Genomic DNA, 16352 nt, shown 5'->3' with positions numbered 1-16352 from the left:
CCCCCCATTAACCCTCAGTTTGTTCTCAGATTTTAGGAGTCTCTTATGCTTTGGCTCTCTCCCACTCTAACCACTTTTTTTTTTTTTTCCCCTTCCCCTCCCCCATGGGTTTCTGTTAAGTTTCTCAGGATCCACATAAGAGTGAAAACATATGGTATCTGTCTTTCTCTGTATGGCTTATTTCACTTAGCATCACACTCTCCAGTTCCATCCACGTTGCTACAAAGGGCCATATTTCATTCTTTCTCATTGCCATGTAGTACTCCATTGTGTATATAAACCACAATTTCTTTATCCATTCATCAGTTGATGGACATTGAGGCTCTTTCCATAATTTGGCTATTGTTGAGAGTGCTGCTATAAACATTGGGGTAAAAGTGCCCCTATGCATCAGTACTCCTGTATTCCTTGGGTAAATTTCTAGCAGTGCTACTGCTGGGCCATAGGGTAGGTCTATTTTTAATTTTTTGAGGGACCTCCACACTGTTTTCCAGAGTGGCTGCACCAATTTGCATTCCCACCAACAGTGCAAGAGGGTTCCCGTTTCTCCACATCCTCTCCAGCATCTATAGTCTCCTGATTTGTTCATTTTGGCCACTCTGACTGGCGTGAGGTGATATCTGTGAGTGTGGTTTTGATTTGTGTTTCCCTGATGAAGAGCGACGTTGAGCATCTTTTCATGTGCCTGTTGGCCATCCGGATGTCTTCTTTAGAGAAGTGTCTATTCATGTTTTCTGCCCATTTCTTCACTGGATTATTTGTTTTTCGGGTGTGGAGTTTGGTGAGCTCTTTATAGATTTTGGATACTAGCCCTTTGTCTGATATGTCATTTGCAAATATCTTTTCCCATTCCGTTGGTTGCCTTTTAGTTTTGTTGGTTGTTTCCTTTGCTGTGCAGAAGCTTTTTATCTTCATGAGGTCCCAGTAGTTCATTTTTGCTTTTAATTCCCTTGCCTTTGGGGATGTGTCGAGTAAGAGATTGCTACGGCTGAGGTCAGAGAGGTCTTTTCCTGCTTTCTCCTCTAAGGTTTTGATGGTTTCCTGTCTCACATTCAGGTCCTTTATCCATTTTGAGTTTATTTTTGTGAATGGTGTGAGAAAGTGGTCTAGTTTCATCCTTCTGTATGTTGCTGTCCAGTTCTCCCAGCGCCATTTGTTAAAGAGACTGTCCTTTTTCCATTGGATGTTCTTTCCTGCTTTGTCAAAGATGAGTTGGCCATACTTTTGTGGGTCTAGTTCTGGGGTTTCTATTCTATTCCATTGGTCTATGTGTCTGTTTTTGTGCCAATACCATGCTGTCTTAATGATTACAGCTTTGTAGTAGAGGCTAAAGTCTGGGATTGTGATGCCTCCTGCTTTGGTCTTCTTCAAAATTACTTTGGCTATTTGGGGTCTTTTGTGGTTCCATAATGAATTTTAGGATTGCTTGTTTTAGCTTTGAGAAGAATGCTGGTGCAATTTTGATTGGGATTGCATTGAATGTGTAGATAGCTTTGGGTAGTATTGACATTTTGACAATATTTATTCTTCCAATCCATGAGCACGGAATGTTTTTCCATTTCTTTATATCTTCTTCAGTTTCCTTCATAAGCTTTCTGTAGTTTTAAGCATACAGATTATGTACATCTTTGGTTAAATTAATTCCTAGGTATTTTATGCTTCTTGGTGCAATTGTGAATGGGATCAGTTTCTTTATTTGTCTTTCTGTTGCTTCATTGTTAGTGTATGAGAATGCAACTGATTTCTGTACATTGATTTTGTATCCTGTAACTTTGCTAAATTCACGTATCAGTTCTAGCAGACTTTTGGTGGAGTCTATCGGATTTTCCATGTATAATACCCTGTCATCTGCAAAAAGTGAAAGCTTGACTTCATCTTTGCCAATTTTGATGTCTTTGATTTCCTTTTGTTGTCTGATTGTTGACGCTAGAACTTCCTGCACTATGTTAAACAGCGGTGAGAGTGGACATCCCTGTTGTGTTCCTGATCTCAGGGAAAAAGCTCTCAGTTTTTCCCCATTGAGGATGATGTTAGCTGTGGGCTTTTCATAAATAGCATTTATGATCTTTAAGTATGTTCCTTCTATCCCGACTTTCTCGAGGGTTTTTATTAAGAAAGTTTGCTGAATTTTGCCAAATGCCTTTTCTGCATCGATTGAAAGGATCATATGGTTCATTTCTTTTATTTATGTGATGTATCACATTGGTTTGTGAATGTTGAACCAGCCCTGCATCCCAGGAATGAATCCCACTTGATCATGGTGAATAATTCTTTTTATATGTTGTTGAATTCGATTTGCTGGTATCTTATAGAGAATTTTTGCATCCATATTCATCAGGGATATTGGCCTGTAGTCTCTTTTTCTACTGGGTCTCTGTCTGGTTTAGGAATCAAAGTAATACTAGCTTCATAGAATGAGTCTGGAAGTTTTCCTTCCCTTTCTGTTTCTTGAAACAGCTTGAGGATAGGTATTATCTCTGCTTTAAATGTCATAGAACTCCCCCGGGAAGCCGTCTGGTCCTGGACTCTTATTTGTTGGGAGATTTTTGATAACGGATTCAATTTCTTCATTGCTTTCTATTTCCTCCTGATTGATTTTTGGAAGAGTGTGGGTGTTTAGGAATTTGTCCATTTCTTCCAGGTTGTCCAATTTGTTGGCATATAATTTTTCATAGTATTCCCTGATAATTGCTTGTATCTCTGAGGGATTGGTCTTAATAATTCCATTTTCATTCATGATTTTATCTATTTGGGCCATCTCCCTTTTCTTTTTGAGAAGCCTGGCTAGAGGTTTATCAATTTTGTTTATTTTTTCAAAAAACCAACTCTTGGTTTCATTGATCTGCTCTACAGCTTTTTTAGGTTCTATATTGTGTATTTCTGCTCTGATATTTATTATTTCTCCTCTTCTGCTGGGTTTGGGGTGTCTTTGCTGTTCTGCTTCTATTTCCTTTAAGTGTGCTGTTAGATTTTGTATCTGGTATTTTTCTTGTTTCTTGAGATAGGCCTGGATTGCAATGTATTTTCCTTTCAGGACTGCCTTCGCTGCATCCCAAAGCATTTGGATTGTTGTATTTTCATTTTCGTTTCCATATATTTTTTAATTTCTTCTCTAATTGCCTGGTTGACCCATTCATTCTTTAGTAGGGTGTTCTTTAACCTCCATGCTTTTGGAGGTTTTCCAGACTCTTTCCTGTGGTTGATTTCAAGCTTCATAGCATTGTGGTCTGAAAGTATGAATGGTATGATCTCAATTCTTGTATACTTATGAAGGGCTGTTTTGTGACCCAGTATGTGATCTATCTTGGGGAACGTTCCATGTGCACTCGAGAAGAAAGTATATTCTGTTGCTTTGGGATGCAGAGTTCTGAATATATCTGTCAAGTCCATCTGATCCAATGTATCATTCAGAGCCCTTGTTTCTTTATTGATTGTGTGTCTAGATGATCTATTCATTTCTGTAAGTGGAGTGTTAAAGTCCCCTGCAATTACCCCATTCTATCAATAAGGTTGTTTATGTTTGCGAGTAATTGTTTTATATATTTGGGGGCTCCTGTATTTGGTGCATAGACATTTATAATTGTTAGCTCTCCCTGAGGGATAGATCCTGTAATTATCATATAATGCCCTCCTTCATCTCTTGTTACAGCCTTTAATTTAAACTCTAGTTTGTCTGATATAAGTATGGCTACTCCAGCTTTCTTTTGACTTCCAGTAGCATGATTAATAGCTCTCCATCCCCTCACTTTCAATCTGAAGGTGTCCTAGGTCTAAAATGAGTCTCTTGTAGACAGCAAATAGATGGGTCTTGTTTTTTTATCCATTCTGATACCCTATGTCTTTTGGTTGGCACATTTAGTCCATTTACGTTCAGTGTTATTATAGAAAGATATGGGTTTAGAGTCATTGTGATGTCTGTAGGTTTCATGCTTGTAGGGATGTCTCTGGTACTTTGTCTCACAGGATCCCCCTTAGGATCTCTTGTAAGGCTGGTTTAGTGGTGACGAATTCCTTCGGTTTTTGTTTCTTTGGGAAGACCTTTATCTCTCCTATTCTAAATGACAGACTTGCTGGATAAAGGATTCTCGGCTGCATATTTTTTCTGTTCATCACATTGAAAATTTCCTGCCATTCCTTTCTGGCCTGCCAAGTTTCAGTAGAGAGATCTGTCAGGAGTCTTATTGGTCTCCCTTTATATGTTAGAGCACGTTTATCCCTAGCTGCTTTCAGAATTTTCTCTTTATCCTTGTATTTTGCCAGTTTCACTATGATATGTGGTGCAGAAGATCGATTCAAGTTACGTCTAAAGGGAGTTCTCTGTGCCTCTTGGATTTCAGTGCCTTTTTCCTTCCCCAGATCAGGGACGTTCTCAGCTATGATTTCTTCAAGTACCCCTTCAGCACCTTTCCCTCTCTCTTCCTCCTCTGGAATACCAATTATGCGTAGATTATTTCTCTTTAGTGCATCACTTAGTTCACTAATTTCCCCCTCATACTCCTGGATTTTTTTATCTCTCTTTTTCTCAGGTTCCTCTTTTTCCATAATTTTATCTTCTGGTTCATCTGTTCTCTCCTCTGCCTCTTCAATCCGAGCCGTGGTCATCTCCATTTTATTTTTCAGTTCATTAATAGCATTTTTTAGCTCCTCGTGACTGTTCCTTAGTCCCTTGATCTCTGTAGCAATAGATTCTCTGCTGTCCTGTATACTGTTTTCAAGCCCAGCGATTAATTTTATGACTGTTATGCTAAATTCACTTTCTGGTATATTGTTTAAATCCTTTTTGATCAGTTCATTAGCAGTCGTTATTTCCTGGAGGTTCTGTTGAGGGGAATTCTTCGGTTTCGTCATTTTGGATAGTCCCTGGAGTGGTGCGGGACTGCGGGGCGCTTCCCCTGTGCTGTCTTGAATAACTTGTGTTGGTGGGCGGGGCCGCAGTCAGACCTGATGTCTGCCCCCAGCCCACTGCTGGGGCCACAGTCAGACTGGTGTGTACCTTCTCTTCCCCTTTCCTAGGGGTGGGATTCACTGTGGGGTGGCGTGGTCCGTCTGGGCTACATGCATACTGCCAGGCTTGTGGTGCTGAGGATCTGGCATATTAGCTGGGGTGGGTAGGCAAGGTGCACAGGGGCAGGAGGGGCAGTCTCAGCTGGCTTATCCTTTGATGATCTGCTATGGGAGGGGCCCTGCGGCACCGGGAGAGAGTCAGACCTGCTGCCGCTGCCGCTGCCGGAGGGATGGATCTGCAGAAGGACAGCATTGGGTGTTTCACAGTGCAAGCAGGTTACCTGGCGGGAACTGGTTCCCTTTGGGATTTCGGCTGGGGGGTGGGCGAGGGAGATGGCCCTGGTGAGCGCCTCAGGGGCTCAACAACTCTCCTTCCTGTTTTCCTCCAGCCTTCCAGCTTTCCAAGCAGAGCTGTTAACTTATAACCTTCCAGACGTCAAGTCCCTCTTGCTGTCAGAACACACTCCGACTGGCTCCTCCGCTTTTGCCAGCCAGACTTGGGGCCTCTGTTTGGCCGGCGGGCTGCCCCTCAGCCCCGGCTCCCTCCCGCCAGTCCATGTAGCACGCACCACCTCGCCGCCCTTCCTACCCTCTTCCGTGGGCCTCTTGTCTGCGCTTGGCTCCAGAGAATCCGTTCTACTAGTCTTCTGGCGGTTTTCTGGGTTATTTAGGCAGGTGTAGGTGGAATCTAAGTGATCAGCAGGACGTGCGGTGAGCCCAGCGTCCTCCTACACCGCCATCTTCCTGAGCTAAAATTTTTAAAAATAGCTAGGATAATATTTTATGTGGTTTTGACCTATGTTTTATTCTTAAATTGGCTTTAATTTTGTCTTACAGTAAAACTTTTCTGGTTAAGTCAACCTTACAGTTTGTAAAGAAATTCAGCAACTTCACATAAAATTTGTTATCTTGCCAGTAGAGACTATCATAACAAAGTTTTCTGTTCTCTAAGAAAGTTTTTGCTTTTGTATTATCCTCTGTGTAGTATTTAGTGAGTTTTTGGCTTAATATATTCAGGTGTATACATTACAAAGGTATTTTTCATAAAACAACTAGACAATATCATTTTGAGAGTTCACCGTTTAAACTGTGCTGGTAAACATTTAATTCTTATATTTCCTTTTGAAGAGCTAGCCAGCAGTTATATAAATGCTGGTATTGGTATAGATGGGGATATAGGCTTTGGAAGGAATCTTTTGGTCTAATTTGATCAGTGCTATTATATTTTTATTTTATATTTTATTTTATATTTTTATTTTTAGAGAGCACACAAGAGTGGGGGGAGGGACAGAGTGGGGCAGAGAAAGAGAACCTTAGGTAGGCTCCACCCCTCAGTGCAGAGCCTGATGCAGGACTTGATCCCACAACTCTGGTATCATGACCTGAGCTGAAATCAGGAGTCGGACACTCAACCAACTGAGCCACCCAGGTGCCCCTATTTTTTTCTTTTTTTAATTTGTGTGTTAAAGAGGGTTAAAAGTCAAATGTTCTTCCTCTGCTGTTGATTCTTCATTATATTTAGGAGAGGAAATTGCCTTGTTGTGGGACTAAGGAAATAGGAAAACACAGCTTATAAAGCTATATTTTATGTTTGTGTTATCCTTGGAGCATTCATTTCATTATTTTATTGCTAGTTTCAACAGTAAATACAGCAATTAGTTTGTGTGCCCTGAAGGACCATGGTACTTTAATGATGATGATTGTTTTTTTCCTTTCAGGAGAGAAGCCACAAGTCTTACCGTCCCTTAACAGTATTGACATTTCGCTTAAATTATCTGTTTAGTGAGCTGAAACCAATGTCATATCATCTCCTAAATATGATTTTTCATGCTGTGGTTAGTGTGATATTTCTTAAAGTCTGCAAACTTTTTCTGGACAACAGGAGTAGTGTCATTGCTTCTTTACTTTTTGCAGTGCATCCAATACACACAGAAGCAGTAAGTAAAACTGTGAATCAATTTTTTTCTTTTTTTTTTTTTTTTTTTAGCAGAGCCTACATAATGATTATAATGGTATATGTTTTTAAGAAAAAATTTAACTGTGGCTTTAAATCAAATATTTGAAGATTTTTTAATTAGTGTAAGTCTTAACTTTCTAGGCTACATAAAATTTTTAAATTTAAAAGAAGTTTTGAAACAAGCATTTATTATTTAAGGGTATAAGATATAATTGCTCAAGATTAGTAATGTAAAATATAAATGAATATAGGTCTTTTTTGCTAATTTTTTTATGAATATAGATTTAAAATATTTGTCAACTTGGCATTGTGTTTCAAAGGATAGGAAATATTTAGTAAGGCAAATTTAAGTAAAGGATGAAAATATATCAAAATATATGTAAACATAAACACATCCTAAAAAATGATGATACCCAGTACTTTCATGTTGTCTCTTGCCATGTGTTTCAAAATTGTTAGCTGTCTCTGCTGTTGCCAGTATGTCTGTCAGCCAGTACCTCCTAAGACATACTTAAACTATAACTATTTTTCTTGAAACCCCAAAACTGCGCACAACAGAGCAAAGAGGACTCTGTTCGATTGCTTTGTTATGAGCTTTTGGTTTGTAAGCAAAAATGTGTATGTTTAAACTCCAAGTGTTTGAATGTCTGTGTGTATTAGAAGGGGTGTGTGTGTCTCTCACTGTCTTGAACCTTTTTATGTCTAATTGAACAGATATTTTTCCATATGTTTATAAAAATGATAGGTTGTTTTAAATTCTACAGTGAATTCAAAGTACTTTTTTTTCTTTTTTTAATTTTTTATTTATTTAAAAAAATTTTTTTAAGTGTTTGTTTATTTTTGAGACAGACAGAGCATGAGCCAGGGAGGCGCAGAGAGAGAGGGAGACACAGCATCCGAAGCAGGCTCCAGGCTTGGAGCTGTCAGCACAGAGCCCGATGTGGGGCTTGAACTCATAGACCATGAGATCATGACCTGAGCCAAAGTTGACGCTTAACCAACTGAACCACCCAGGTGTCACAAGAGTACTTTGTTTTTAAGTTTATTTATTTTGAGAGAGAGTATGAGTAGGACAAAGGCAGAGAGAGAATCCTAAGCAGGCTGCACACTGTCAGCAGAGATCATGACCTGAGCCGAAATCAGGGGTCAGTGCTTAACTGACTGAGCCCCCTAGGCGCCCCCAAACTTTTTATATACTGGCCTCTTTTTTTTCTTTTTTTTAAGTTTATTTGTTTTGAGAGGGAGAGAGAGAATCCCACGCACGCTCTATGCTGACAGCAGAGATCATAACCTGAGCTGAAATCAGGAGTTAACGCTTAACTGATTCAGGCACTCAGGCATACTTTAAAGGAAGAGGTTTGAAGGTTTTATATTTAATTTTTTAGAATTTAAAAGGGCTTTTTAAAGTTCATTGTCTTTAGTTTATAAGTTTATTTTGAGATAGACCTTACTGAATTTATGATGTTTTTATATTTTAAGAACACTTGTATTTTAAGAAAATATGTAAGGTCTTAGGTTTTTTGTTTTTTTTAATTAAGACCTACTCTAGATATTGTACTAATATTATATAAGATGTTACTGTTGATGGAAGCTGGGTAAACCGTACACAGGACTTCTCTGTATCTATTTTTGCAACTCCCTGTGGGTCTGTAATTATTTCAAAATAGTGATGATAATAGAACTATTGTAGAGTCACTGGAAAATATATTTTTATGGAAGATACACAGATTCACCACACGAGGGCACTCAAAGAATGTCTAAGAAACTGAAATATGCTTGAAAAATTATGGCAATTTAATTTCTAAAGTGCTGTTCCTATTATATATGGTAGTTAAATTTTCAAGAGGCTCTTCGTTAATATGAACTCCTCTCCCTTTCCCTTTTTAGGTAACCGGTGTTGTAGGAAGAGCAGAACTTTTGTCATCTATCTTTTTTCTAGCTGCATTTTTGTCATATACCAAATCAAAAGGACCAGATAATTCCATAGGTGAGTGTCTAACATTTAATTTTTTTTCTATAGATATAAAACTTGCTAAGTAATTTTTACTTACTATATTTGTTATAAAATATATGCCACACTTGGGTTTATCTTTATATATTATTACTATTTCAGCACGTATGGACATACGAACATGATATGCAACATTGTCAATAGTAAAAATTATTTTTGTATGCAGTTTATATTTTATCATAACTAACAGATTCTGTATTTAATTTAACTTAAAAAATTTACCCTAGAGTATAGGAGTTTTAGAGTCATTCCTAGTTCCATCTGTTGTTACCTATCAAAGATACAAGTACTAATACTTCAGTTGTCTTTCTGTAATAACACCTGTGAAGGCCATGAATTGTATTGTTTAGATAAAGTTGAAAGCCTATTAGAATATAACTTTTATTAGGTGTTGATCATAGTTCAGCTATTTATGGAGTCCCTACCATGTGGCTCACCCTGGAAAATGCTTTGTACACATTAGCTCATTAATCCTAGTTATGCCAGGTATTATCAGAAAACAAGTTCCAGGCAATAAAAATGATTTGTGTGAACAGTAGACCTGAAAGAGGTTTTACATAATAGTAACCTGTATTTGGTTGATCTAAACTTTAACTCTATTTTTTTTTCCCCTACATCATTGGAGAATTTTCTCACTATAAACCCAAAGTACTGATGATAAGGGGCCTAATTTTATATTAACGGAAACTGAGTTTCAACAAATAAGTGATTTAGCCAAACACCTTTAGTGTTGTCTTAGATTTGTAATATAGGTAGGTTTCTATCTCCATTTCCTGGAATGGAGTTCCTGGTATACAGTAGGTGTTCAGTATATACTTGTTGAGCAAATGACCAAGTCAGCGATTAAATTATAATTAAAAAAAGTGCTGAACCTGCTTTGGACCTCTCTCTGTCCAAATAACTCCCATAGTCCTATTCCACATTACATAATTTTTACTTGAGACCATAAACAGATTTGTCATCATCTTTTGTATTCACTATTTAACGTATGTGTCCTTGCAAAGGTTTCCAATTTGTAATTATTTGATCACTTTAAATTCTAGGTTATTCATGACCCACACCCATTTTGAAAGCATGATCCACCTCAGGGCCTTTGCTTCTTTCTGTTACTTTGGGTTTCTGCTCAGATGCCATTAGCAGCACCACTCATCTTCCCATTCCTTTCTATTTCCCTTCACCTTCTGTTTTTCTTTATTAACACTTAGATCATCAGTTAACAGATAAATCTTGTTTATATGACTATTATCTTTCTCCTCCACAAAATGTAGTAGATACTTAAAATAACTATTTGAATATATGTGATTGCTAAAGGTTTGTATCTTTATACATGTAAAATTCAGTTTAGAAACCTATATTTTGAAATTGGAATGAATTTTAATGATTGAAATGGATTCTGTATTTATACGTGTATACTTTTAAATGTTGTTAGTGTATCTAGCAGGGGGATTGTTTTGGACAAAATTACACATGGTTAACTTTAACCCCAGAGATCTATTTATAAAATCAAAGTATGTGTTCATACAGTAATGTAATCACCAAAAATTGAAGAACTGAAGTGACTGGTTTCAATAAAGCTTTTGCCTTTATTAGAGCTGTTAGTTGCTGAGATTGAATCCAGCATTACAGAATGCAGCTGTTTGCTTTCTGTCTTGGAGTGGAATTACAAACTAGGAGAAGCTCTGAATTTAATGTCAGAAGAACCAAGTTAAAGTCCTGATTTCTTTATTGTGCATGACTTTTTTGGACCTCTAAAATTCTTTCTTCATCTTAAAAATGCACATGATTACATCTTCCCTTATATCACAGTAGAGTGATTTTGAGACTCAAATAACATATGCTAAACTGGCTATACAAGCCGTTTGATATATTGTTTTAAATATCTTTTCAAGGCCGTTATTTCCCACTAATTTTTATTATATTCATACCCTTCCATTCATATTATTCTCTGTATCATTCATTTGCTAAGCTTATTCCCTCCTCCTCTCTATGCATGCATACCTCTTCCCCAGTTTTTCTATGTATATATCTTCAAGGTTCAACTTTAGGTTCAGCTTGTTTTGTAAATAATCATCTACTGATTTCTTTCCTGTATGAATTTCTTATGGAATTTAGCATTATGTTTCATTCCTTGGTATAATGTACTTTTGTATTGATGGTTTTGATCTGACTAGAATATGAGTTTTTTGTTTTTTGTTTTTTTTTTTGAGGAAAGGAATACTGTTTTACTGGGTATCTCCAATAGTGTTTGAATGTTTTTTGAGTTGTTTTTCTTTCAGTAATTTTAATCAGTAGAGTATTTTAAAGTTGAAAACAATTTCAAAAATAAATGAATTTCTGGAGTAAGCCCAACAACAAAAGAAGATATATCAAACTCATGAATTATTTTTCTATTTATACTTGGATTTAAGTCAATTATTTGAGATTTTGCTCTGATTAATGTTCTTCTTTTTTTTTTTTTTTAATTTTTGATTAATGTTCTTAATAAATAAACCTGAGGTCACACAATTATACTGCAATATGCTTTTTTAACTTGAAATGAATTGGAGGTCATATTTTACAGTAGGAAAACTTAAGCTCAGAAAACATGTTCAAAGTCATAAAGCAAGTTAGTAGATATGGAATTATTCTCAAAATTCATTCTTCTTGAATCAAATTATTACTACTAACTAGTTGATATTGCTTAAAGTTGATGAAGTAGGTTTTCTATTTAAGTAGGACTTATGAATATTCTATTGATAGTATTTTTAAGTATATATATATATATATATGTACATATATATGTATGTGTATATATATCCTGAGAGAGAGTGCAAGAAGGGGAGGGGCAGAGAGAGAGAGGAACACTACCAGCACAGCCCAATGCAGGGCTCGAACCCACAAAGCCATGAGATCATGACCTGAGCTGAAACCAAGAGTTTGACACTTAACTGACTGAGCCACCCAGGTGCCCTCTAATGCAGATTTTTTAAAAGAATAGTATTAATTTAAATTCTATTTATCTGTTTCAGTTTTTATACTCTTTAAAATAAGAATGTTATTCTACTTTGCTTAGTAGTTTTCAGTTTGAAGTTTTTAATAAATGACAGATATAATAAAACATATAGATGTCTGTGTAATAATTTAAAGAATTTGCCTTCATTTCACATACATAGTTCATTAATCACAACACTCCAGCCTTTAAGCTTCCCTTCTCCAATTTGGCCACCCTACCTTTGTTTTAAAAATTAGTATTTCAGGGCGCCTGGGTGGCTAAGTCGGTTAAGTATTTGACTCTTGATTTCAGCTCAGGTCATGATCTCAGGGTTCCTGAGATTGAGCCCAGCTTTGGGCTCTGTGCTGACAGCAGGGAGCCTGCTTGGGATTCTCCCCCCCTCTCCCCCCCCGCCCCTCCCTGTGTGCGTGCATGCATGCGTGCATGCTGTCTCTCTCTCTCAAACTAAATAAACTTTTTAAAAACATTTCATTAGATAATTTTCCTCTCTACAAAAATTTATTAGTTTAAGTTATACATTTCGATGTTTTGTTTTGGGTATATAAAATCACAACACTTAAATACATTTTGAAATATGAAGTATAGGTTAATGGGAAATAACACAAATGTGAATATAGAATCATGAGTTTTTTAGTAATGTCCAGCAGTTGTATAACTTAAAATATTCATTTATAATACTATAAAATTGTTTTGTGTAGTTTATATTTTTCTGTTCTTATATTGCAGTATGGACTCCAATTGCTTTGACAGTGGTTTTAGTTGCTGTTGCAACATTGTGTAAAGAACAAGGAATAACAGTTGTGGGAATTTGCTGTGTGTATGAAGTATTTATTGCCCAGGGGGTAAGGAGAAATACAATTTTTATTGTTATCTTTTATCCTTTTTGAATTTGATGATAATAAACTTGGTTTCTAAATGTGTCATTATAAATTATTCTCTTTACCAATAATGTTACCAAAAATTTGCAAGAAACTGGCATATTTTGTCCTCGTAGCCACTGAAAATTACTTAACATTTTATAACTCCTTCAGTTTTTTAAGACTGTTGTTTCAGTTTTAATAATGGAACCATTAGGTAATTTGGAAATGTACACAGTAATACCGTCCAATATGATTCATTATTGGGTAAGATTATTGGACTCAGTTTTATTCCTAATCAGTTCCACACATTGCTCCATACTGATTTTATAATTACAGTCAATTTATATCTAATCTTGCATTTTGAATGTATTGCATTGTTGAAAACGTTGTAGTATATTGTTATTTAAAACTTGTTTTTCCTTTTGCAGTATACTTTGCCATTATTATGTACTACTGCCAGACAGTTTTTCCGTGGGAAGAGTAATATTCCATTTTCTATGCTGCAGACACTAATAAAACTCATTGTTTTGATGTTCAGTACACTATTACTTGTTGTGATTAGAGTCCAGGTCATTCAGTCCCAACTTCCAGTATTCACCAGGTATGGAAATTCTGGTTCTTTTTTTTGTTTTTGTTTTTGTTTTGTTTTGTTTTGTTTTGTTTTCATCCTTTCTTTAACTCTTGATGTTCAGTGATTATAATAGAAGTGTTTGATTTACATTGAGTTTTTTTTCTTTTTTCATGTTTGTTTATTTATTTATTTATTTATTTATTTTGAGAGAGAGTGAAAACAGAGCACAAGCAAGGGAGGAGCAGAGAGAGAGGGTGAGAGAATTCCAAGTAGGCTCCACGCTGTCAGCACAGAGCCCAATGTGGGGCTCAATCTCATGAATCATGAGATCACGACCTGAGCTGAAATTAAGAGTTGGCTGCTAAATGACTAAGCCACCCAGGCGCCCCTACATTGAAGTTTTTTTTAACAGCTTTTTGTATAATTAATATTTTTTTAAAACCTGCATATATTTATAATGTACAAATTAGTAAATTTTGACATACTGAGTACACTCATGAAACCAACGAATGAAAATAATGATTTTAACCTAATGAAACTTTAACCTATTTTAACTTAATTGGTTATTAAGTGATGTCTTATATAGTTTAAGTGATTTTTATCTACTTGTTCTATTATTAAGTAGAGGATGTTGAAATCTTTGACTATAATTGTAGATTGGTCTATTTCTTCTTGTAGTTTTAATTTCATGTGTTTTAAAGCTCTATTTTCAAGTGGTTAACATCTAGGATTATAATGTCTTGATGAATTAATCCCTTTACCTTTATTAATGAGTTTCTTTATCCTTACTAATAATCTTTACTCAGAAATTCACTTTGTATCTCTTTTGTTGGAGTTACATGGTTTATCTTTTTCCATCTTTTTACTTTTTATCTATCAATATCTTTTTTTTTTATTTTGAGAGAGCAGGGAGAGACAGAGAGAGGGAGAAAGAAAATTCCAAGCAAGCTTTGAACTGTCAGCACAGAGCCCAGGGCAGGTCTCAATCCCACAAACCATGAGATCATGACCTGAGCTGAAATCAAGAGCACTTAACCAACTGAGCCATCCAGGCACTACTATCAGTATCTTTGAAGTTGATATCTTACAGGCTGCATATAATTGAGTCTTCCTTTTTTGTTTGATCAGATAATCTGTTTTTTAAATGAGGTGTTTCAGCCATTTACATTTAATGTGATTTTCGTATTGTACCATTTTTGTTTGTGACTAAAGGACTTGACCTGTAGGTCTGTTGATGCCAAATTGTTTTAGCTTTTGTATATAAAAATATCTTTATTTTACCTTTGTTTTTGAAAAATATTTTCCCTGAGTTTAGAATTCTACACTGACTTTTTTGCATTCAGCACTCTAAAAATGTTGCTCTACTATTTTCTAGCTTGCATTGTTTTTACTGGGAAAACCTCTGTCATCTTTATTTTTGTGCTTCTGCATATAGTGTGTCTTTTTCTCTATGCCTGCTTTTATTATTTTCTCCTCACCATTGTTTCTCTTTTTATTTTATTTTTTAAATTGAGACATAACTGATATATAACACTATATGAATTTTAGGTATACAGTGTCATGATTTAGTATATGCGTATTGAGAAATTATCACAATAAATTTACTTAACATCCATCACCACACATAATTACAGAGAATTTTTTTCTTGTGATGAAAACTTTTACAATCTACTTTCTTTGCAGCTTTCAAATATGTAATATGGTATTATTAACTGTAGTCCCCATGCTGCATATTACTACTGTAGGACATACTTATCATATAACAAAATTTGGGTGAAGGTGGTCAAATGATACAAACTTCTGGTTACCCTTACTTTTATTTTCATGTGCACTGTGCTTAGGTTAACTGAGTTTAGAATCTATATGTTTTAGTATGTAAATTTTGGAAATGTTTTAGCCATTACTCATTGAAATTTGTTTCTATTCTTCTAGGACCCCAATTACATGTAAGTTAGGCCTTTTGAAGTTGTCACACTAATGCTCTGTTTATTCCCCTCCCAAAACTATTTTCTCCGTTTTCATTTTGGTAGTTTCTTCTGCTTTGCATTCAAGTTCACTGGTCTTTTTTATGCAATGTCGAGTCTCCCTTTAATTTTTTCTAGTTTTTTCATTTCAGACAGTTTTCATCTCTAGAAATTCTGTTTAAGCCTTTTTTCTATGTTTCATGTCTTTACATGTTCTAGTACTTTAATGTCTTCATCTACTAATTTTCTTGTGTGTGTCATTTCTTAGTTTAGATTGAATAATTTTTCTCCTCATAGATTATATGTTTCTACTTTTTCACATGCCCAGTAATTTTTTAGTAGATGCCATATGTGAGTTTTACTTTAATATATTCCTATAAATATTTTAGAGCTTTATTTTGGGATGCATTTAAGTTATTTGAGAGATGTTTCATCTTCTAGTCTTGCTCTTAAGCTTTGTTATATGAGACCACAGCAGCATTTATGATAGAGGTAATTTTCTTCCACTACTGATTCTGTCTGATAGACTGTGACTTATGAGAGCTTTTATTCTGGCTGCTGAGGAACTATTCCTAGCTCTGTATGGCATTTGAGAATTTTTATCTAATTCGTTTGAGAGGTAGTTTCCTATTTCTATTATTTTTCCTGCTGCTGTAACAAATTAGCAGAAACTGGGTAGCTTAAAGCAGCAGAAATTTATTCTCTTACAGTGATGGAGGCCACAGTCCAAACTGTGTCAGGCATAGTTGGTTCCTTCTGAAGACTCTCAGGAAGAAGTCTGTTCCATGCCTCTTTCCTAGTAGCTTCTAGTGGTTGCTAGCAGTCTTTGGCATTCCTTGGTGTGTTGCTGTATCACTGCAGTGATTATACATTTGGTTTAAGGCTCACCCTAATCCAGTGTGACCTCATCCTAACTTGACTAATTACATTGGCAAAGAACCTATTTCCAAATAAGGAAAAAAATCTGAGGTTCTGGATAGACATGAATGTTTG

General features: G+C 35.8%; 1 protein-coding gene across 4 annotated transcripts in view; it reads left to right on the top strand.

The window, feature by feature from the left end:
* Positions 1-16352, top strand: part of TMTC3 (transmembrane O-mannosyltransferase targeting cadherins 3) — a 60414-nt gene that overhangs the window by 14453 nt on the left and 29609 nt on the right. For all 4 annotated transcript variants that reach the window (XR_005795399.1, XR_005795398.1, XR_005795397.1 and 1 more), the window contains exons 3-6: positions 6723-6941; positions 8849-8948; positions 12691-12806; positions 13253-13425. Coding sequence is in view for 1 of the 4 variants with exons in the window: in XM_040491272.1 (XP_040347206.1) it covers positions 6723-6941; positions 8849-8948; positions 12691-12806; positions 13253-13425 (608 nt within the window). In the remaining 3 variants the exon portion in view is untranslated. The remainder of the gene's footprint in view (positions 1-6722; positions 6942-8848; positions 8949-12690; positions 12807-13252; positions 13426-16352) is intronic.

This window comes from Herpailurus yagouaroundi, unplaced genomic scaffold (assembly GCF_014898765.1).
Source record: "Herpailurus yagouaroundi ecotype Mexico unplaced genomic scaffold, PumYag 182, whole genome shotgun sequence".
Classification (NCBI taxonomy): Eukaryota; Metazoa; Chordata; class Mammalia; order Carnivora; family Felidae; genus Herpailurus; species Herpailurus yagouaroundi.
The sequence above is the reverse complement of the archived record's forward strand: the minus strand, read 5'-3'. Positions and strand labels throughout refer to the sequence as shown.